The sequence below is a fragment of the Callospermophilus lateralis genome, chromosome 7 (assembly GCF_048772815.1).
Source record: "Callospermophilus lateralis isolate mCalLat2 chromosome 7, mCalLat2.hap1, whole genome shotgun sequence".
Lineage (NCBI taxonomy): Eukaryota > Metazoa > Chordata > Mammalia > Rodentia > Sciuridae > Callospermophilus > Callospermophilus lateralis.
In genome coordinates this window covers 142,741,860-142,763,821 of record NC_135311.1, presented here as the reverse complement: position 1 = coordinate 142,763,821, position 21,962 = coordinate 142,741,860, and the positions used below count along the sequence as shown (strand labels likewise).

The 21,962-nt window shown below is 62.8% G+C and overlaps 1 protein-coding gene across 1 annotated transcript in view; it reads right to left on the bottom strand.

Moving 5' to 3' along the window:
• The window catches only part of Morn1 (MORN repeat containing 1), a 50,801-nt gene that overhangs the window by 9,477 nt on the left and 19,362 nt on the right, over window positions 1-21,962 (bottom strand). The window contains exons 9-12 of the mRNA XM_076862678.2: window positions 19,893-20,016; window positions 19,321-19,457; window positions 4,714-5,012; window positions 4,535-4,611 (exon numbers count right to left, since the gene is read on the bottom strand). Of these exons, the coding sequence (XP_076718793.2) occupies window positions 4,535-4,611; window positions 4,714-5,012; window positions 19,321-19,457; window positions 19,893-20,016 (637 nt within the window). The remainder of the gene's footprint in view (window positions 1-4,534; window positions 4,612-4,713; window positions 5,013-19,320; window positions 19,458-19,892; window positions 20,017-21,962) is intronic.

Here is a 21,962-nt window from a genome sequence, read left to right as displayed (position 1 = left end):
TGCTGATGTGGGCAAAGGTTGCTTTGGGGAAGGATAAGTGAGGTCTGCTGGGGTGTCCAGGGTGTCCAGCAGGTGAGCACAGGCAGGGAAGCTGTGAACTGCCTGCCCTCCCCAGTAGGCCGTTAGGTGCTGAGGGTGGCATCCGTCTACAGAGTGGCAAGAGAGGGGACACTGTAGTTATGAGGGCCACAGGGTCCCCAGGACTGTAGCCCAGCCTGGCTACCTGTGGCCACTGTTCCTGGATGCCAGCGGCAGAGTGAGTCCACCTGCTCTGGCCCACACCTGGCCCCTCTGCGGGATGGCAGCACCTGGACTCTGCTCTGGCCCTACCTCGAACCTCCTGGGAGGGACACAGAAGCCGACTCCATGTCCCGCTGGCCTCTTCCCACGGATGCTGAATGCCAGGCAGGCTGCCACTGACCTGACCACTCCTCACTAGCCACTTAGGGGATGACGCAGGAGCCCATCGGGTCTGACAGGCCAACTTAGGCCACTGGAAACTGAGCTTCTGCCCTAGGGATGGAAGGGTCCCGGGCGGCCCACAGCCTGCCTGACCTTTGCCGGCAAGATGTGAGGAGCAGCTCTGCTGGGCCAGGTGGGTGGCACACAGGGGACAGAGCTGGTGTCCCCACTTGGAAGCCTCACACATCCGCCTGCCTTGCATCACCTGGCGAAGTTGTCCCCAACTTTGGAACCCTGATGGCGCCAAGGCTTGCCAACTGGCTGAGATTACCAAGCAGGAGACACATTGTAACAGTTTGTTGCAGCCTCTCAATACCCGCATCTTAGGCCTCTGGGCCAGTGAAGGCACTGGCGAGAGGTTTTGGGCTGGGGATGTGGCTCAAGCGGTAGCGTGCTCTCCTGGCATGCGCGGGGCGCTGGGTTCGAACCTCAGCACCACATAAAAATAAAATAAAGATGTTGTGTCCACTGAAAACCAAAAAGTAAATATTAAAAAAAAAGGAGGGAAAACATCCCAGAAGTGGCTCTGGGGACACCAGAGGGACAGAGTCATGGCCCTTGGGTTCCTTGGGCTGTGGGCTGAATCCCTTGGGGGAGGTTTGGGGGCTGAACTCTGTTTACTGCCACAGGGTGAGGCCACCAGGCTCCCCTGTCCCCTGTCCCTCCCCACACCCATAGCTGCTCCCTCCAAGGAGCTCACTCTGGGATGGAGTCAGACCAGAGAAGGAAGAAGGGTGGAGGAAGGAGGGACAGAGAGAGAGAAGAAGAGAGGGAAAGAGGAAGGGGGGAGGAAGGACAGAGGGAAAGAGGAAGCGGGGTAGGAGGGTGGGAAGGAAGAGTGAGGAGGCACAATCATGAACTGTGATCCCAGGGGCGGTGGCTGACCTGGCTGGGCTGGACAGGAGGCTGTAACCCTGCAAGCCTCACTCCACGTAAGGGAAATGGGGGGTCACCAGCGATGGCGATCTCTGAGGGCCCCTGGAAGAGCTAGAAAGGGGCTTCCTCCGGAAACTGGGCACTAAGCTGGAAAGGGGAGGTCATGTGTTGGGTGGGGTGGCAAGAACATTCTAGACAGAAGGTGCAGAGGTGAGCAGGATGGAGAGGTCAGCTGGCAGCTGCTCCTGGTGTGGGCAGGGAGAGCGAGGGTCTCTGGGCACTGGTGGCAGAATCCCAGCTCAGACTCCTGCTGGTGAGGGTTGAGTCCTGAGGACAGTGGAGACCCTGGCCTGCTTCCCTCCCACACCACAGGGGTCTTGCTCTGGACAGAGTGTCAGGAGCATTCATTCCTCGGCCCCTGCCTGGCCACTGGTGGGCAGCAAGCCCTTTGCACAGCCTGCCTGGGAGAAGGACTCATAGGAATGACACCCTCAGAGCTTCCTGGGTTTCTCATGTGCAGACCAGAGGTGGGCTCTGAAGGTGCTCCTGCTTCTGACTGGACACAGGCTGGGCTGCTCAGAGCACGGCTTCTGAGTTCTGCAAGGTGGGGTCCTTGGGTTGGCGACTGCCACAGGGGGCTGGTGTCCAAACCAGAGCGAGGCCTGGTGGGAGTGCAGGAGGCTCTGGGGATGTGGCTGGGGTGGGCCCTGCCTGAGGCTCCCCCCTTCTTCTTAGGCAAGGGTGTCACACAAACACCCACAGAGACTGAGTGGCCCCCAGGGGACAGAACTGGGGAGTCCCTGGAAGGTGACTTGAGGTCAGTGTGCAGTGTGAGGGCAGTGGAGGCCACGGGGCTGGAGGGAGGCCTGGGAGCTGGTACGGGAATGTTCAGAGGCGTCTTTAACCTGAAGCCATGCCAGGGCCCCAGGGGTGCACCTCACAGCTGGCCCCCTCCCTAGAGGGAGAACAACTTTGGGAGAACTCAGGATTAAAAATCACTCGGGGGTTTCTAAATCCAGAAAACTCCGACTGGCTACAGAGAGCGAAGAGGCTCCCAGGGAAAACCGGCCTCACCTTGGCCTGGAGGAGGCCCTGTGCCCAGCCCGGTGCCAGCGCAGCCCCAGGAACCCCTGAGGCTGGGAGAGACATGGGGACTGGCTGCCAGGCACAAGCCCACTCAAGAGCTGGATCATTTTAAGGCTGGAAGTCGGATGTGCTCCGTCCCAGGTCACAATAACCCCAGTGTGTGGAAGTTTAATTTCGGGCTCCTGGAAGCCCTTGGTGGGCAGGCGGCAGGACAAGCTGGGGCCCCTCGTTTCCTGGGGAGGAAGCAGGCAGCAGCAGCCTCCTGCAGGGACAAGCCGGCTCCAGCCCCCTCAGGCCCACTGGGCGGAGCGGAGCCCCTCAGTGGCCGGATCTCGGCTGTTTCTCTGTCAGTGCTTCAGCTGCGAGAAACGAGCTCCGACTCCGCTGCGTGACTCAGAGCCGCCTGGGGATGCACCCGCTGGCAGCGGCTCTGGTCCCAGCGCCGCCTCGCAGGGCATCAAAGGCTGGTCAGCGCGCCAACACCGTGCCAGCCTCCAGGGTCGCGGCTGGCCCACCCCCGGCGTCAGCGACGAGCAGTCTGATCGCTGGAGCAGCAGCCGGGCGTGGACTGCCGCCTCCTCCGTCCCCAACCTCCCCTGGAAGACTCCCCTGGGGCTTGTCCACGCAGTCCCCGGCTCCCAGGGAGGCGCTCGCGGCATGCTCCCGGGGGCTCCTGCCTGCTCCCCGGGACCTAAAGCCCAGGAGGCTGGGGTCGGAGCGCGGGCGTGGCAACGCTCGGGCACCCGGGGCGCCCGGAGCCCTCCACGGTCCACGGAGCTCTTTTCTGGGCGTCTGAGGGGCATTGTGGTCCCGCCCGCGCCCCGCCCACCTCCGCCGGCCCCGCCCACCTCTGCCGGCCCCGCCTCCACATCGGTCGGCCCCGCCCCCACCTCCGCCGGCCCCGCCCCCACTTCCGCCGGCCCCGCCCCACCTCCGACGGCCCCCACCCATCGCGGTCGGCCTCGCCCCCACCTCCGCCGGCCCCGCCCCCTCCGCCGGCCCCGCCTCCACATCGGTCGGCCCCGCCCCCACCTCCGCCGGCCCCGCCCCCACTTCCGCCGGCCCCGCCCCACCTCCGACGGCCCCGCCCCACCTCCGACGGCCCCCACCCATCGCGGTCGGCCTCGCCCCCACCTCCGCCGGCCCCGCCCACCTCCGCCGGCCCCGCCCACCTCCGCCGGCCCCGCCCGCCCCGCATGGCTCCGCCCACCTCGGACCGCCCCGCCCGCCCGGCCCCGCCCGGCTGGGAGGACGCCGCGCAGCAGGGTCGCAGGAGTGCGCCTCTAATTAGATCCCGAATCTCACAGAATCCTACGGGTTCCATCAGGCGGAGGTCAGAGGGAACCCCTGGCGGGTGGCGGTGGGTGCCCGCTGCTCTTCCAGAGACCCGCCCCGTCCTCCCTAGCTCTTGGGCCGGCCTGCAGGTGCTGAGGGCTGCGGGGGTCCACCCTGCCCGGGGGTCTTAGTCCGGCAATAGGAGCGCCAGGCTCCTCGCCTCCCCATAGGGGAAGGCAGCCCTCTAGTCTGTCAGACAAAAATCCAGACGTGATTGGGGCAAGCTGTTGGTGAACTCTGAGACCCTGACCCTCGGTTTCCTCCTCTGTAAAATGGGCTGGTTATGGCATCCCGCTTGGGTATGACTGCACCTGGCCTGGCATAGAAGCTGAGGGAACTTGACCAGCTCGCAAGCCCCTCCCCAGGTGCCCCTGCCTCACGTGGACCTTTCCCCAGCTGTGTGAAGCCTGGGGAGCCCCCTGGCTCTGCTCCACCCAGGGCTCTCCAGGGTGCTGGGGGCAGGCTTCCTGAGACAGGCTGCAGGAGGCCGAATGCGCTCCCCTGTCAGCCAGGGACACAAGTGGGACTGCACTTCACTTCCACCACCAGTCCCTGGAAGAGAGCCCTTTTGAGCAGCTGCATTGTGGGCCTCTCCTGGTCACCACCCAGGAAGACCCCTTGCTTGTGCAGTCCTCTGTGTCAGGGGAGACTGAGGCATGTGGGGGGCAAAGGGCCATGCCCAGGGGATGGTCAGAGCCAAAGGCTCCCCCAGGACCTGGTGGGAAGACCAGAGCTAGCCCTCTGGAACCCCTGGAGTGGGGTCCACCTCTCCTACCTGCTGCCTCCTGCAGCCTCCTGGGCGGTGGGCATCTCCAAAGGGCACAGGCTGCCTCTGGGCTTACTGCCAGCCTTCTAGAGGGTTGAGCAGGAGGAGAGAGAAGCAGGCTCAGAGAGGCCTGGCCAGGGGCTCCATGGACACACATGCCCACTGTGTGGGCAGTGAGCCTGTGCTACCTCATGAGGGCTGTGCAGGAACAGGAAGGGCTGGCGTCCAGGAGGAGGAGGCCCAAGGAGCAGGTCCGGGAACTCAGCACAGCCTTGCTCCACCCGCTGCCGGAGGTCTTCAGGGCGGTGGCACTGGCCTCCCCTGGCTGAGAGGGAAGAAAGGAAGAACCCTTGAGTCATGAGACAGCCCGGAACCTTCCACAAAGCTCTTCTGAAGTGTGTCTCTGGCTTGGGGCGGGCTGGGTGCAGATGGCCACGTGGGCTGGGAGACAGCCCAGGGCGCTGGCCATCCGCCAGCTCCCATGACCCTGTGGGCAGAAGGTGGAACCCAGCAAAGGATGGACCTTTGTCCTGTATCTCACTTTGTACCAGACAAGTGTACAGGAGTGTGGACAGGCAGTGTGGACAGGCAGGGTGGACAGGCAGGGTGGATAGGCAGTGTGGACAGGCAGGGTGGACAGGCAGTGTGGACAGGCAGGGTGGACAAGCAGTGTGGACAGGCAGGGTGGACAGGCAGGGTGGACAGGCAGTGTGGACAGGCAGTGTGGACAGGAGTGTGGACAGGGAGGGTGGACAGGCAGGGTGGACAGGCAGTGTGGACAGGGAGGGTGGACAGGCAGGGTGGACAAGCAGTGTGGACAGGCAGGGTGGACAGGCAGGGTGGACAGGCAGTGTGGACAGGCAGTGTGGACAGGAGTGTGGACAGGGAGGGTGGACAGGCAGGGTGGACAGGCAGTGTGGACAGGCAGGGTGGACAAGCAGTGTGGACAGGCAGGGTGGACAGGCAGGGTGGACAGGCAGTGTGGACAGGCAGTGTGGACAGGAGTGTGGACAGGGAGGGTGGACAGGCAGGGTGGACAGGCAGGGTGGACAAGCAGTGTGGACAGGCAGTGTGGACAGGCAGGGTGGACAGGCAGGGTGGACAGGCAGTGTGGACAGGAGTGTGGACAGGGAGGGTGGACAGGCAGTGTGGACAGGCAGGGTGGACAGGCAGTGTGGACAGGCAGGGTGGACAGGCAGTGTGGACAGGGAGGATGGACAGGCAGTGTGGACAGGAGTGTGGACAGGGAGGGTGGACAGGGAACTGTAGACAGGGAATGGTAAACAGGGCAGGCAGGCTCTGTGGTGGTGAATTTGGGATCCCACACCTCCGCCCCTGTCTGGGGTCCAGCATAGCTCCCCATAGGCCAGCTTTGGGCTGGGGAGGGCCGCACCTCCACTTCTCTCAGCCGAGGTGTTCAGCTTTTATTTAAGGCCTGGAGGGACATAGGACAGAGAGGCTGGTGCCCAGCCCTGAGAGCCGAGCCGAGCCCTCTTCTCTCCCAGGGCGAGAGGGGACGCTTCAAGCTGGCTCAGGTCAGGCCCCAACCACCGCAGACAGAAGCAGGAGCTCGGGCAGGGGCAGCCCCCACTGGGGCAGCAGCCCCAGAAGACCTGGAGGGGGCAGAGGGCTGGTGCCCTTTGCAGACCCTGCCCATCTCGGCTCCCTCCTCTCCAGGGTCCCAAGGTGTGGGGGCTCAGGGGTGCTGCCTGCCCACCACTGGGGCTGCAGCCCTAGCACCCCCTTCCTCCTCTGATACAGAAAGCAGCTCGGCAGAGGGTGAGCATTTGAATGCTAGGCTGGTGCAGGGGTCCTGGGAGCCCCCGGGGTGTGTGCGTGGGTGTGCGTGCACGCACGCACACACATGCACACACACGCACACACACACACACACACACAGAGACACACATGCACATGCATCAGAAACCACTTTCCTATGGGGGCTGGGCTTGAGGACCCTCCAGACAGCCTTCACCCTGATATTCCTGAGAAGGCTGGAGGCAGGGAGGTTCTGAAGGGGGAGCCTGGGCGAGAACAGTGGCCTCAGCCATAATGGAGGGTCCCCAAGGCAGTGACACAGTGGGACAACAAGGGATGGTGCTTTGTAGCAGATGGAAGATGGAGCAGGGGGTGCACCCAGGCAGGGATGGAGCAGGGCCTGGTGAGGGGTTGGCCGGGGCCCAGTCTGTCTGACCCAGCTTCACTGGATGCAGGGGACATTACAGACGGGGCGGGGTCTGCAGGCAGGACCCCACTGGAGGCTCTTGGGCTGGTTCCCTTGGTGAGTCGTGAGTCGTGGGTGAGTGGAGGTGTGTCCTTCGTGTGTGCTCTGGATGGGTTCCTGGGGCTGGAGGCATTAATGTCCCCTCCCCAGGGTCCCACTTCTGTGGAGAGGGACAGAGCTGCTGTGGGGAGCCAGGCCTCTACAGTACGTCCAAGCTGCAGGTGGGGGAATTATTTCTCTCAGAGGTGTCTTAATCTCACCTCGTGGTGCATTATCCAGAGCAGTCCCTCCTTTGGCAAGGACAATTCTTATCTGCATCTTCCACTCCCCTCCCCAGCTATCCCTGTGCTGCTCCTGGCCTGGGCAGCAGTGGGCACCAAGCTGCCAGGGCCTGGTTCCACTTCCTCACCCACTGCAGGCTCCTTGCAGGCCGAGGGTGCCAACGGGACCAGGTATCTGTGGATGACTCTGGCAGTGCCAAGGCCGGCTTTCACCCACATCCCAGCCATTCCTGTCCTCCTTGGGTGGTGGCCGCCCTGCGGGCCCCAGCTGGGGAGCAGGGATGATGCTTGGCTCACATCTGGCAGCACCTCAGGCCTTATCTGCCACATGCCATTCTCAGGTGCGGGGTTAGAAGGGACACAGCTTCTGCTGAGCAAATAAGTGTGTGTCCAAACCGAGCCCCAAGGGTCCACCTCTCGGCCGTAGGCTCACCTGCGCTGTCTGAAGCTGTGCCTTCCCTGAATGTCACAGTAACTGCTGTCTGTGGGCCACCAAGTTGGGCCAGGCATTTGCAGTCAGATCTCATGAAACCAGAGAGTGAAGCCCTGTCACCCTGCCCTGTCACCCCCGGCCCTCCCGGAGCCCTGCCCTGGTGGCCCTGCAGGGAGAGAACCTGGAGCACCAGGGGCCCGGGAGGGCCTGTTCTGGGGACTGCAGAGCCACTCGCCCTCCGCCATCCCTGGCTGAGGGGTGCGAGAGCAGGGTGCTCTGAATTGGCAGGGACCCAGCCATTGCAGTGGGAGGAACCCGAGGGGGAGCGGGGATCGTCCTGGCAGGGAACCTTCCAGGTCTGGCTCCTGTGGATCCGGGAATCCCTCCCCAGCAAGGCCACCTGACCACACCACGGGCCTGGACGCTGGGCTTTGCTCTTCCATTCACTCACCCACATGCCTGCTCCCCGCAGCGACTGCACCAGCCACGCCGACCACGCGGGCTCTCCCTGCTGCTAGCCACCCGCTGCCTCCATGTGTCCATCTCACATACGTCAGACGCAACCCCCAAATCTGCCCACCACTCCCCCGACGTCGGCTCCTACCCCAGTGCTGCAGTCAGAAGCGGGGGTCAGCCCCCAGTCACCCCCAGCCTGTACCCTCCACCCCGCGGTTTGTGCCACAGCAGTGGCATGAGGACACTGACTTTGCCTCCAAAACGGTGGCTCTGGGACCCCTCCAGCTGCCCTTGCCCTGCCACCCTCCCTGGCACTGCCTTCGTCTGGGCCAGACTCCTGGGGCCCTCACCCCTCTGTCCGTGTGTCCCCAGGGCAGCCCTTCCCCTGCCGAGAGCCCTGCTCCTTGCCCCTGAGGAGCAGTGCAGCTGGGTCGCTGCCTCCTCCACTCCCCGGTCTAGTGGACAGCTGGTCACTCAGCAGGGTGGTCTCTGACAGGCCACGCCCAGAGCACCTGTGAGGGGTGGCTGGCGACACAGGGCCGGGCGTGGGGCAGCTGTGGGGGCAGCTGAGCCTGTCCAGGAGCCCACACAGTGCCGTCCTCCGGGGCAGGGTCTGGCGAAGGCTTGGCGGGCCGCAGAGGTCTTGCAGAAGCGGCTTTCCCTCCAGGGGGGCAGGTGGCGTCCCTTCCGAGTTAACTGCCCCGAGCAGGAGCACGCTTCCACGGGCTTCTCTGCTTCAGCTGGAGGTGGGTTTCAGGAGGCCATAGTCCATGCACTCCTGGAATCAGCTGAACCTCGCTGGGCCTCCTTCTTCCCTTGGACACTCCTGGCTGCTGCTGGCCAGCCCCCTCACTGCCCCTGGCTCAGGCTGGCCCTGGTGCAGGTCAGTTTCTCTCTGCCCCTGGGCCCTCTTTGGGCAGGCTCCTCACTTCCTGTGGAAGCGAGAACCACACTGACTCACGTGAGCCCCTCTGAGCTGGATGCCAGCCCAGCCTGCAGCAGACACGGGCTTGCTGTCCCCAGAAGGTCACACAGCCCAGCCTCGGGAGCGGGCCCCCATCCCTGCTCCACCTGCTCCTCGATCCCTCCTTCCCCCACATATGCCCGTCAGCCAGGTCTCCCCAGATCTCTCTCTCCACTCCTCCCCTTGTGGGCAGCATCAAGGCCACGTCCTGGGGCCCAGGCCACCACTGCCTGCGGCTGGGATGACCGTGGAGGGTCCCATCGCAGCCCCCTGGCCCTGTGACCCATTTCTCACCCAGCACTGGATGGGTTCAGGTCATAAGGAAGCCCTGGGCTCAGCCGCCCTGGCTCCGGGGTTCTCTTCCGCCATCACAGTCAGACGCCCAATGCCTCCTGCGTGTTGATCATGGGGTTTCTGCCTCCCCTGCTGACCCCAGCCTTGGGGCACTGCCCTGAGCTTGTCCACCCTGTGTGCAAACTCGTTCTATCAGGCCACACCGTGGAAAGGAAAGGGCTATCGTCTGAAGCCGGCGCCCGCAGAGACGCGAAATTCTGACTGCAGAGAGAACTGTAGACGCTGCCGTGTGCAGGCCAGCTGTGGTCACGGGGGTGCCGTCAGGGCGTCTTCCAGCCCCAGATGGGGTGGCTGCTGCCAGGCTGGGAGACATGTTGTGCAAGTGATCCCAACTGTGTGCTCCATGGGGCCCCAGGAGCCCCAAGAGACCAAGAGGCCCACCTTGCCAGTGCTCTGGGGGAGGGGCTGGGAGGCCTACGGTGTCCTCCAAACTCGCACCCCTCCAGCCAGGCTGACCCTGAGGCCGGGGGCCAGCTCTGGGAGTGACTTCCAAAGCCTTTATGTGGATACTAATTACAACAATTATGGCTTTATCAGCAAGATAAAGGTCGGCAGGCACCCGAGGGAGGGCATCCTGGGGAGAGGCTGCAGGGATGGGAGCGGGCAGCCTGACCTCTCGGGAGGGAAATGTCAATTAATTACCTTTTACAGCTGAGTCAATTAGACTCCCCAGTCACCTGTGTAGGACGCTGAGGCGGAGGCAGAGGGGTCGCAGGACGGACAGGCTGGTAAGCCAGCACTGCGAGACGGCTGCCTCGCTCAGGCGCCCCAGGAGGAGCTCAGGCCCGGGCCCAAGTGCTTCCTTCATTTAAGCAAATTCAAAAGATAAAACGTTATTGGCCCCGAGGGGAAGAGAGTGGCCCAGCATGGAGGTGACCAGACACACTGCGTCAGTCTTCAAGGTGGACTCCACTAGCCCAGGAGCTGCGCTCACCGGGGGGCCTGGCGCAGGAGGCCCAGAGCCGCGAGCTACGCGCAGAGCCGTCCATGCAGTACGGACATGTGGGGTGGGGTCTTGAAGCCCCCGAGGGCGGTGCAAGGCCAGGGGGCACCTTTAGGCCTTTGCGAACTGCCTAGGCCACCAGCCAGGGGCTCCCTCTCCACTGTCCGTCCATCCAACCTGCTGTGGCCAGGGATGGCCTGGCCGGGCTGCCCTCAGTGGATGTTGTGCCATCCGCACTGGCCCAGAGACCACAGGGCACGTCCTCCTCTATCGGTCCCTGTGGCTGTTGGTTTCCCTGCCTGCGCCTCCCCCAGCATCCAGGGTCCCCGGGCCCTCATCTTCCCCTGGGCTGCCACCCGTGGTCCTTATCCAGCCCTCCAGGGGCCAGCAGGGACGTGGCCCAGGATGGAGTCTTGCCAGGCACCTTCTCAATGGTCTACACACTGACCTCGCCCACTGTCCTCACTTCCCTCACGAGAAACCCAGGCGCGGCCCGCTCAGGTCCAGGGCCACACTGCTCTGCAGGCACCCCGCTGCGGAGAGCCACCTCCCGGATCCCTGGGGTGCCAGCAGGTGGTGCAGTGGGCTGCATGCAGCAGCCCGAGGCCCCTGCCACAGCACCCTCCAGCCCTGGCGGCCACCTGCTTCCTGAAGCACAGAGAATGGGCTCGATCCCCTCTGCGCATCTGGACGACAGCATGCCGCAGGATGCCCCCAGAGCGCCAGCAGCCCTGGCCACCACTGCCCCTGGCCCCACACGGTCTCTGTGCCACTCTGCTCGCCTCACCTCCCGGGGCTGCGCTGGGCCCCCACGTTCGCCCAGGGCAAGCCGCCGCCAGCCAGCAGGGCCTGGGTCTCTCTGGGTCTCACTCTCAGTTTCTGGAGGCAACCCACTCAGGAGCAGTAGCCCAGCCTGGGCGGGCAGCAGGAAGTGAGAAGAAGGGGCAGGGCTGCCCAGGGGCAGGCTGGGGACTGCCTCATTCCTGCAGCACTCCCCCGCCAGTGCCCAACCCTGGAACCCAGACCCCCACCCCCACGGGACTGTGGACACCCTGATCAGTCCCAACCCAAGATCCAACCACTGGCCAGTGGACAGCCACAGGCAGTGTGATAGCTGACGGGGACAGAGGCCAAAGAAACTGGGTGACCCATGGGTCTCTGAGGATGTAGTCACTTCACAAGGGCAGAGGCCGAGCAGGACAGCCCTAGGCAAGGACAGCCTGAGCACAGCCCGCCCAGCAGGGCCAGTGTCACATGGAGGTGGACGGAGTGGCTGGTAGAGGAGGTTGTACCTGACCCTGAGATGCCCAGTCAGTGGGTGAGTGGGCACACCCGGGACCCGCTGTCCCTGACCCATGCCCAGGTGTGGCCTTCTTTGTTCCTGGGCCTCTCCTGGTGCCTGCCCAGCCTGGGTGGCCCTGAGGTCACCTACTGCAGCACAGCAGTGGTCAGCCGGCCATGGAGAGGCAGCTGCCAGGAGCACCATGGAGGGGCACAGCGGGGCACGGAGCTGTGAGGCAGGAGGAGCCTCCGGGGGCCTGGCCTGCTGCGCTGTGCTGCCATGGGTGGGAACGCGGCCCCCTCCGTCCTGGCGTGGACCCAGGCCCAGGAGGCCTGCAGGTTCCTGCTACACAGGTGGATGGGCCAACAGCGCCAGGGCAGCTGGCCATCTGCCCGCGTCAGGACCATGCCCAAGAACACTGGGCACCACACACCTCTTGGGAGAGAGGGCGTTCTCTTCTTTCCGCGTGGGCTGGGGGTGTGGTGCAAGCAGTGGCCTAGAGGGCCAGTCCCCGGGTTCCGCCAATAAAAAGGTCACCTCAGATCTGCAGCCCGGCCCATGGCCCTGGGCACAGTGCTCCCTGAGCCGCCGGAGAGCGAGCTGCTGACCCCACACCCGCAGCAGGCCTCCTACAAACCAGGACCTCTCCCCCCACGTTCCAGTGCACCGTCCACGGCAGGGAGCGGGACGTGGGCCCTCCAGGCTTCCCGGCTGCTGCTGTCACATCCCCTACAGTGGAGACCGGCCTGGTGGGGTCCACACGTGGCACCAAGTCCCTCTGTCTTCCTCTTCCCCTCTGTCCAGAGCACTCGTGGCCTTTCCCTGACGTTTGCAGGTCCCTGGCCAGGACCCCTGGGGGAAGTCCCCGGTTGGCTTCGTCCGAGGTGCTGTCACCCGAGGATGGAGGGTGTGTGTCTTTGGCGGGGGAGTCGTGCACTGGCCCACCCGTGGGGCGGGGCGGGAACCCGCGCGTCCTTGACCGTGGGTGTGGAGCCGTGTCTGCCAGGGTCTGCGGCGGGAGCCTGTTGGGTCCCCTGTACTCTATGGCCAGGATTCTGGGGAGGGGCTGAGGTCACCACCAAATGCGACACGCTGCCCAGCTCGCTCCTGTTGGTCCAGACCCAGACTCTGCTCTGGCCTGGGCCATCGCCCTTCATCTAAGTGCTCCACGTGCCCCAGGCTTCCTGGAGGTGCCCACTCCACTGGCTGGTGCCATCCTCGATACTGCCCGCCAGCTGCATGGCCACGCCCACCTTCAGGTTCTCCTCAGGGGACGGTGCTGTGTGGGGAGCCCTCTGAATGACCACACCTTCCTGATGCTCGAGGCTCTGGCCAGTCACTACATTTCATGGGACTTGGGCGTTGTCCCCGCTGGGATAGCAAGGCTGGCTCGCGGTGCAGGCGTCACCACGGGTGGAGCTACTCACTGTTCCTTAGAATCCTACCCCGGCCTCATTTGAATGGCTTCTCTCAGTAAGAGGGTTCAGCACGCGCTCCTCGCTCTCTTTCCAGGGACCCCTAAGGTCAGAGGACCCAAAGAAGAGTCTGTCTCCGTGTGGTCATTTCGTGCAGCCCAGTTCCCCTGGAGTGACTCTGAGTGCTCAGTCGTGGGCCGTGACAGGGCTTGGAAACCCTGTTCCGGGGCTGAGCCTGGCCAGGGCTGCTGGGCTCCTGCTCGCGGGCGCACCCTCGAGCACACCCTGGTGCACGCCACGTCCAGCCTGCCTCTGAGGGAGGCAGACCCCAGCTCGCATGCCGGTTCCCGCTCGGCAGCTCACGGCGCAGGGCCTTGCTTGGCCTGTCCCCAGTGTCACCTGTCCCCGTCATCACCTTGGCCCCACACGGAGCCCTGCAGCCCCGGGCTCCAGCCACTCCAGGGTCTTCCTGCCCCGCGGGGCTCCAGGCTCCACCCCACCGTTCCCCACCGTCCCCCTTGCCTGGCTGCACTCAGCAGTTTTGACATCAGATTGTTGAGGGGCAGGGGCATAGGGAGCACCCAGAGGAGAGATGGCCCGGGCGGGGGGGGGGAGGCGGAGAAGGACCAGGCTTTCCCTTGAAGGGGCAGCTGTCTAGCCAGACAGCTGAACCCTGAGGGGCAGAGGTGACATTCCCCTGCCACACTGGGCTCTCCCTGCTCCGCCCTCACCCTGACTTGCTGCGGGAGGCACAAGGACTTGCTCCGTGCAGTCACCTGGGACCCTGCCCCGCCCCACACCCTGCTGCTTTGGTTTGGACAGACACACACCAACGTCTGAGTGAATTTCCATTTTCACCCACTGCTTTGGCATTGGAAGCCACACAATATCTTTTTATACTATGTTTTTCTGGGACATTCCCTCTGCACGGTATGATTCCTAGAAAAAGAATTTATAGCCCAAACTTCCTTTGAAAATACGGCTCTGGTGCTACGCGGCCGTGGTCAACCACAGACGATTAATATCAAAACGTGGTATCGTCCCACGAGGCAATGAAATTTCCAGAAATTCTCTGCTACACATTCCGCCCCTTTTATTGGCAAGATTGAATTAGCGACAGAGGGCACCTTGATTCCTAAAATCATTTTACAATAATGGTTGATTCCTTATCCATCCCATCTGATATACACTCAGAACCATTTGTCCAACGTGTGAAAGAGAGAAAGCACTCCAACCAACTGGAAGCATTCACCGGGAGGGTTTTGTGCATTAAAGAAAGAAAGAAAGAAAAGCAATCTGACCTTCTCTGACTGTGTGGCCCCTCTGGGTTCCCAAATCCAATTTCAGGGGATTGTCTGAGCTCCGGGCCCACCGTGTCCATCCTGCAATCAGGGGCACCTGCTTTATGAGTCAATGGGCCCAAATTACGGGGGCTGAGGCGGACGCCCCACCAAGAACAAGGAACACAAAACAAAAGGGCTCTGTGCTTCAAGCCGTGGGTGGGAATTACGAAAGGTTAAGAGACTAAATATAAAAACCCTGCTGAATATAAAATCAGCGTGCTTTGTTGCTAAAATCTGGGTGCTGTAATTTATCCAGAACAGGGTTTGGAATATCTGGCAACAGTTCACGTCTAGGAAATCGTCTCTCCTCCCCAACAAAATGAAAGGCGTCTATGGCAAAGTTAAAGACAATTGAGCAGCTGAGATAGTTCATATCAACAGACTAGTGAAAGACTGCATTTTGCAATGACATGTGACTGACATTAGTCCCCTGGAAAGAGAGAATGCTTCTCTCTTCATTTCCTTATTTATATGAGTGGAAATCAAGTTTTTGCAAGGTTCGTTTTCTTAATTGCTGAGTCCAGCCGGGCCAGGGCCAGTGATGCCCATAGTGGCTGAGTTTTCTTAATTGCTGAGTCCCAGCCAGGCCAGGTGTGGGCCAGGGTGGGCATCCAGAGCAGCCCGGTCCACCTGAGGGCCAGTGGGTGCTGGGCAAACCCCAGGGGTGTATCTCTGCAGGTAGGGGCTTGAAGGTCCGGGCAGTGGACAAGGCTGTGGGGGCAGGGTTGCACGTGCCACTGGGGAACCCCGGGGCCTGGACCAGCAGGCGGGTCCCCCTTCACGCACAGTGTTGCCTAGCTCCACGGCACAGCCACTGCGTCACACCAAGGCAGGGAGAGTCCTGCAGACGGATGTGGCCATGTTCTTGCAGTCCAGAGATGGAGGGGGGCTGGGCCCTGCTGCTCCCACCCCTGGTTGTTGGCACCGGGCCCCAGGAACACGCTGAAACCGCCACCGTGCTGTGGAACGCACGCATGCACGCAGCCCCTGGTCTGCCTTCACCCAGGCCTCACTGGGGCGGAGCTCCTCTCCCGGGGCCGGTGCCCTTTCCCATCTCCTCCCTGGGTGCCCGAACTCCTGGCCACAGAGAACAGAAGCCCCACTGCCCCAGGGAGTGCATCCAGGGTTGTGCAGAAGAGCTGGCGGTCACTCGTCCTCCAGGGCACATGTGGCAGGTGGGGCCAGGGAGCAGCACGTCCCCACCGAGGCCCACTGCACCCACCTGGCACCAGCCCCACCTGGCCAAGGCCAGGCTGGCCTCAGGCGCTGCGTGAGCTCCATGCCAGGCCCCTAGCGCCTGCGTTCCTGGAGCCGTGCCCTGGATGATCACACACAGCCGCCTCCCGCACGCACGCCTGGCTCCGACAGAGCAAGCAGCCTGCTCACCCGCAGCCCACAGCTGGCCTTACAGTCCTGTGGCTGGTACCGCAGGGCACGGTGCAGGTCACGATCGGGGCAGCCTCAGTTACAGATTCTCCTGGGGCTCATCTTGCAGAGGAGGCTGGACACTGCCACATTCTTCTGTGCATCTAGCAGTGCCCAGGAGGTATAAGTCCATGACTGGACGTCTATTCGGCAAAGGGCCTTCCTTCCCTTCTTCTCTGATAAAAGAGCCTCATCTTTCTTGGCACCTTGTATTTCTTCATGTGGCCTGGTGTGGTTGTGGCCATGTAACCAAGTTCTGCAACTTATGCTTCTCCCTTCCTGCCAGCTGGAACAGAGCCTCCTGGCTGGAGCTTGTGCAGCCACTTAGGGCCATGAGGTGGTACATAAAGATGACAGCAGCAGAACAGGAAACAGAAACTGGAGTCCCCTGTGTTGGGGAGGGACCTCACTCTCCCTCTGGTCATCAATGTGCTGCAAGCACACAGCCTGCCCATACCGAAGCTAAATTTATCAAGTATTCATGCCCCTCCATTCCACCTCCAGATCAGCTGCAGGGAGAGGTGGCCAGTGGGTACAAACACCCTGAGGCCTGGCCATGCTGCGGCCGCTGAGCTGGTGCCTGATGAGGTCGCAGAAGGACCCGGGCCTGCCGCACCTGCCCTGGATCCCTGCGGGAAAGCCATCTAGGTGGTTCCACAGGCTGGCCCTGGCGGGTCAGCCAGCCCCCTGGGTTTCAGCCTTGCACGATCCCCGTGAACTCTGGCTGATGGCAGTGGCTGAGCGGCCACCTCCCAAGACATCCAAGCACACGGGGCAAGAGCCTGCTCATCCGAGCCCAAGGGCACCTGGCCTTCACCCCGGGAGGCACAGAGGCTGGCCGGACTCGCCAGGCAGAACCACAGACGTAGGACTCCCAGGTCGTTGGCAAAGGTGCGGCAAGGAGGAGGGTGCCACCACAGGGACCCCATGTGGGGTGGGGCTCCGGGCGGGTTCTCCCTTGGACAGAGGCGAGTCTGCTGGCTTCTCTCCCGTGCGGGAGCCTTTGCTTTCCTCCAGGTGTGGAAACACACCTGCTCTAGTGACCCCTTCTGGCTGGTTGCAAGGTCTTGCCTGGTCCTGGAGTCTCCAATAGGGTGGGGCTCAGACCTCCTGGAACGGGCTCCGGCCCCCACACCAGCTGGAGCCCTGCCAACCCACACCTCCTTCCCGCTGGCCAAGGAAGGGTCCAGCGTTGGGGAGACAGAGCTGGTGCGCAGCAGAGGGCTCCTGCCCTGGGCTCTCACAGCAGGCTTCCTGGCACAGGGCCGCCAACCACTCTTCTGCTGAAGCCGTGCCAGCTCCAGGCTCCCTCTTGCCCATGGTGGGCACTGTCCTCGGCAGGACGGACTGAGCTTGGCCAGGCCTTCACCCTCTTTTTGCAGGATGCCTGAGGAGGAGACCCACCTGCTCCAGGGTGGGTGGGGTGTGGGAGCTGGAGTGGATGGTGAACCTTGGCCAGCACCCTGCCCGGGTGGACAGCGGGCTGCAGAACGCCCCAGGGGTCCTCGGCAGTGGGTGCGGGACCTTCAGTGGGACTTTCAATGGGAGAAAGAAATTGGAGAGGCTTATTTTGAATGCTCCCTGGAGAGGAGGGTGAACAGTTCCCCTGGATTGAGTGTGTCCTCTGTGGGGTCACGCAAAGGGAGACAAACACAGCGGGCGGGGGACGCCTGGTTCTGCCATGTCCAGCCAGGCCCGCGGCTCCCTGCTGCGGACTTGTCTGCACAGGTGTGTTCGGGCTCCGTCCAGGGCCCCGGGGCTGGCTGGTGAGTCAGTTGCCATGGTGACCAGCCCTCCTGGGGTCCGGTGGGAAGCTGAGGGATGGGCTCCGTGGTGCACAGCTTCCTGTGGGTTCAGGACCACCTGCCCCTTCCGGATCCTCCACCCCAGTGGCCGCTACCAAGAGATGGACCAAGTGAAGATGCCCACCCAACAGGCCGTGGGGGCCGGGGTAGGACAGTGGTCCTGCTGTGTGGGGGCGACCAGCCCTTTTCCTGGAAAGAAAAGTGGAATCGGGCAGAGAGCCCCCTCCCGCCCAGGGCCCCTCCTAGGCAAGGTGGGGACCAGCAGGTCTGCCCGCAGACAGCCTGGGCGGCGGGTGGCTCTGCTCCTGCCACAAGGGGCGCTGTGACCCTCATTTGACAGAAGAGGAAACCGAGGACGGAGGCTCAGCTGGAGGCCGCGGGGGGCTTAGTTCCGGATGTGCCGCATGGGGGCTGAGCAGAGCCACCCCAGGGAGCCAAGAGAAGGGTGCCCAGGTCCCCAGCTCCCCTCCAGCCTGCAGCTGACACCCACGCACACTGGTGTCCTGGGAAGTCTGAGTCCCCCGAGAGTGAGCCACTGCTCCGGACCACGCCTGGTGGCCGTGGGGCGGGCCCAAGGGCCAGCTCACAGGTCACACACACAGAAAAACAATGACCAGCTGCTGAACCTCCCTGTGGAGCCGCCACAGAGGGGACCGCTGAGCCATGGCTGTGTTCCGGGACCTGGATTCCATGGCGCCCTTGGAACTGGGCGCTGAGTCTCTAGGAGCGGAAGGCGTGGCGCCCAGGGAGCACCTCCACTCTGAACCGTGAGAGCGGTTCTGCCGGAGCTGAGAGACGGCTTCCACAACTGAGGAGGAGGCCGACAGGGGGCACGGGCCAGGTCCCGCCTGTCCTCAGAACCCGCAGCCCTGCCACGGCCAACCAACTTGCCTTCCCCAGATGCTGGGTCCAGCTGTCCCTGCGGCCTGCAGCCCCATGAAGATCGCGCCCAAGGCCGGCCTCCTCCTCATGCTCCCGGATGGAAAGCAGTCCAGCCACCCGGCAAGGACAGATCACCCGACCACAGGGCCTCAGAGGCCGCAGGTGTCCGGAGGCTCAGGTGCCCCTCCTGGCTGGCCGCAGAGCCAAGGACAAGCCTCTGCACACCGCTAGGGAGAGAGCCCCCTGGCAGGAGGGTCTGCGTGTAGAGCTGGGGCCACAGGCTGGACACGGGGTGGGCAGGGGTGGGAACCTGGGTCTCAGGAGGGGCTGGGCCACCTGGGGAAAAGAGGAGCCCTGCAGGGAGAGGCCCGCCTTGTCCATGTCTGCTGCAGGGTCCCGGGCACAGCGGCAGGGGGCAGCAGGGGGCAGCGCTCCCCACCCGGCTGTTAGCCCCTGGAAGGGGTCTGCTTGTCTCCTGCTGTTACAGGTGACATGTGAGGTGTCCCCCAAGGCTCCTGTGTGACACAGTGCAAGGTTCAGGGGTGAAATGACTGGGTTTTGAGAGCCTTCACTCAATCAGCAGATTGACCAGCAGGTGGGGTGGCTGGAGGAGGCGGGTCACAGGGGCGTGCCGTGGGGTTTACACTGTCCCTGGTGAGCAGAGCCCTGGCTCCTCCTGATGCCCTGTCCTGAGCTGCTTCCTCCTCCACGCCCTCCCCATGGCCTTTGGCCTCCCCTGGGCCCAGAGCATGGAGAGGCCTTCTGTGGACCCTGAGCCCCACGCGAACTCCCCTCCTCCAAAACTGCTCTTGGTCACAGCAGTGAGAACTCTGAGGCCAGCTCAGGCCGGAGCCCTGGTCCCCAGACCCTCTGTGCCCCAGTCCCTGGGGAGCTTTGCTCGCCTGCCCCGATTCCGGGCACCTGACTGGCCACATGCCCCTCACTGCTGGCAGCGCCAGGCCAATCAGTTGCTACGTTGACCACTCACCAGCCAGGCCACTGGGGGTGTCCCCTTGGTCTCCCTCCGGGAGTGGTGAGTCATCTCCGGCACTTTCCTGGGCAGCCTTGGGCTCCAGGCCCCGCCAGGTGGGGGTGGACAAGGGATAGGAGATGCACTGGAACCCACTGGGAAGGGAACACTAAGGTCAGGCCTGAGGGTCAGGGCCAGAGGCCAGTAGAGGGGAGGCCTGTGGCCTGGCTCTACCCTGGGTATTGGCTGAGGCTTGAAGTCCAGGAGCACTATCCAGGCACCCTTGGGGGGCTGTGTGGGTCACCCCAAGATGCCTGCTGGGCAGGGACCAACTAAGGCCAGAGAGAAGGGCCAGTCAGTGCCCTGCGGTCCCCTCCCCAAGGCCTGCCAGCCCTCCATGCTATTTAGTCGCCCTTCCTCTTGGCCACTCCCTGTGCCTTAATGTCCACCCTCCCAAGTCTGCTGCAGCACAGGTCACATCCTGCGTTGGTCCTGGCCCGTGGGAACATGTGGGTGGCTCCCCCCAGCCGACTCCGCCTCTGCCTTTCCAACCCCAGCGAGAGGCGTCACCTGGTGTCACCGTCACTCACAATGGCGTCTGCATGGGCGTCTCCTGGTGGTCTTCATCCACTTTGAAAAAGCTGACCTCGGAATAGGTTGGGAGCTGCACGTATCTGATGCCGGCGGAGATCCTCAGGACCCGGCCACTCTCACCTTCCAGGAGAGAAGTTGGGGAACAAGGCCCTGGACGGCAGCCCCGTAGGAATGTGGACAAGGGCTCAGCTGGACCCCACCCCGGGGGGGGCTGCGTGGCGGGCCTGACACACCCCATTTTCAACTCAGCACAACCACATTCAGCTTGGGTGGCCTCCCCTGGGTCTGTCCTGCAGCGGTCTCCTGGCCCTGGGATCTCTGGGGCCTCCTCATGCACCCCAGTATCTCTCCTTAACCCTCAGCACCCAGCTCTCCTTCCCGGCACTCCCCTCTGTTGGATCTTCCAGCTCTGTCACCTGCCCCAGGAGGCCTGGAGAATGCTTGGGGACAGTGGTGTCTGCTCCTTGGTCCTATGTTCCAGAGCCGTCTGCAGATGGAACGCTGGGCCCCAAATCTCCAGCCCAGTCTTCAGAGTACCGACCACCCACACGCCCTGGGAGGGCCTGTCTCTGCTAAGTAGCTCGTGGGTTCACCATGTCGCACCGCTGCCCTCGGCTGGTCAGCACCACAGTGAGTGCCTGTGGCGGACCTGTTTCCACTGCAGTCCTGGGTGGACGCTGCTGCTCTTGTCCATTGCTCCTGGCCCCGGGAAACCTCAGGCTGCAGGGAGCGCCTGAGGACAGGCTGGAGAACCCGACAGCCCCACTTGGAGGACCCGAGAGAAGCACATGCTGGGAGCGCAGGCGGGAAGGGTGACCAGTCCTGTGTCCCAGGGCTGATGCCGAGCTCTGGGGCCGGCTTCCAGACCACAAAGGACCTGGGAAGCAGCCAGGCTCCCGAAGCCTGAGAAGGAACTCAGGACGAAGTGGCAGACCCAGGAGAGGGTCACCTCACACCCCGGAAGCCGCCCTGAAAATGCTGTCAGCTGGGGAAAACAAGCTGAGGATCTGGGGGACAAGGCATGGAGTCAAGGACACGGCACCAGCGAGGAGCAGAGCCCAGGTCAGCACACACACCGAGAGACTTGTCAGGCCAAGGGAAGGGCCACCTGGAGGAAGTAGAGCGACAGGGCCTGGGCTCCCGGTCAGAGGGGTTGTTCCCCCAGGCCCTGCTGGAAGTCACGGGGGACTGGGCACAGTTCAGTGCAGTCCTCAGAAGGGCCCTGTGGTGGGATAACTGGTCTTAGATGGAGCTCTCCTCCAGACCTGCCTAACAGTCAGAAAAGCCCCAAAGAATCCAGCTGTGCAGTAACTCACTCTGCCCTGGAACCAGCTCAAGCTGAGTTTCAGGAGGGCAGACAGCGGGCTCCAAGAAGACAGAGTCCACCATGTCTGCACCCAGTCAAAGTCACAGGTACGCAAAGAACGCGGGAGAACGTGGCCCACAAGGAGGAGAAAAATAAGTTGGGGGGCTGGGGCTGGGGTTGTGGCTCAGTGACAGCTCGCCCATCTGACACGTGTGAAGCACTGGGTTCGAACCTCAGCCCCACATAAAAATAAATAAATAAATAAATAAAGGTATCGTGTCCACCTACCATCAAAAAGATATTAAAAAATAACACCATTATGTCGTGGAGCTTATTATATATGTGGATGTGAAAAATGTAGGAAAATATTAGCATAAAGCTTGGGAGTGGAGGAAAACGGAGACGATCACAGAGTTCTGAGTGTGACGTGGAATGAAGTCACTTGAAGGTGACTGTGGTAAGTTAAAACGCTCTTGTCACCTTAGAGCAACCCTCAAGTAACAGAACAACTGTCCCAGGGAAGGAGCCATCAGAGAAGGCACAGAGCAGTGTACAAAACTCAGCTCAAAACAGAAACAGACACAAGGGTAAACGCCTGGGCCAACGAGAAACAGCAAAGGGTGAACTTGAACCCACTACTCAATGATCCATCAAACATGAAAGGCATAAGACTCCAGTTAAAAGGCAGAGACTGTTAGAGACGGAATCCAAGGCAAGACCCAGCTGCATATGCCTCCGAGTTCTCACGGTGGAGGTGAGA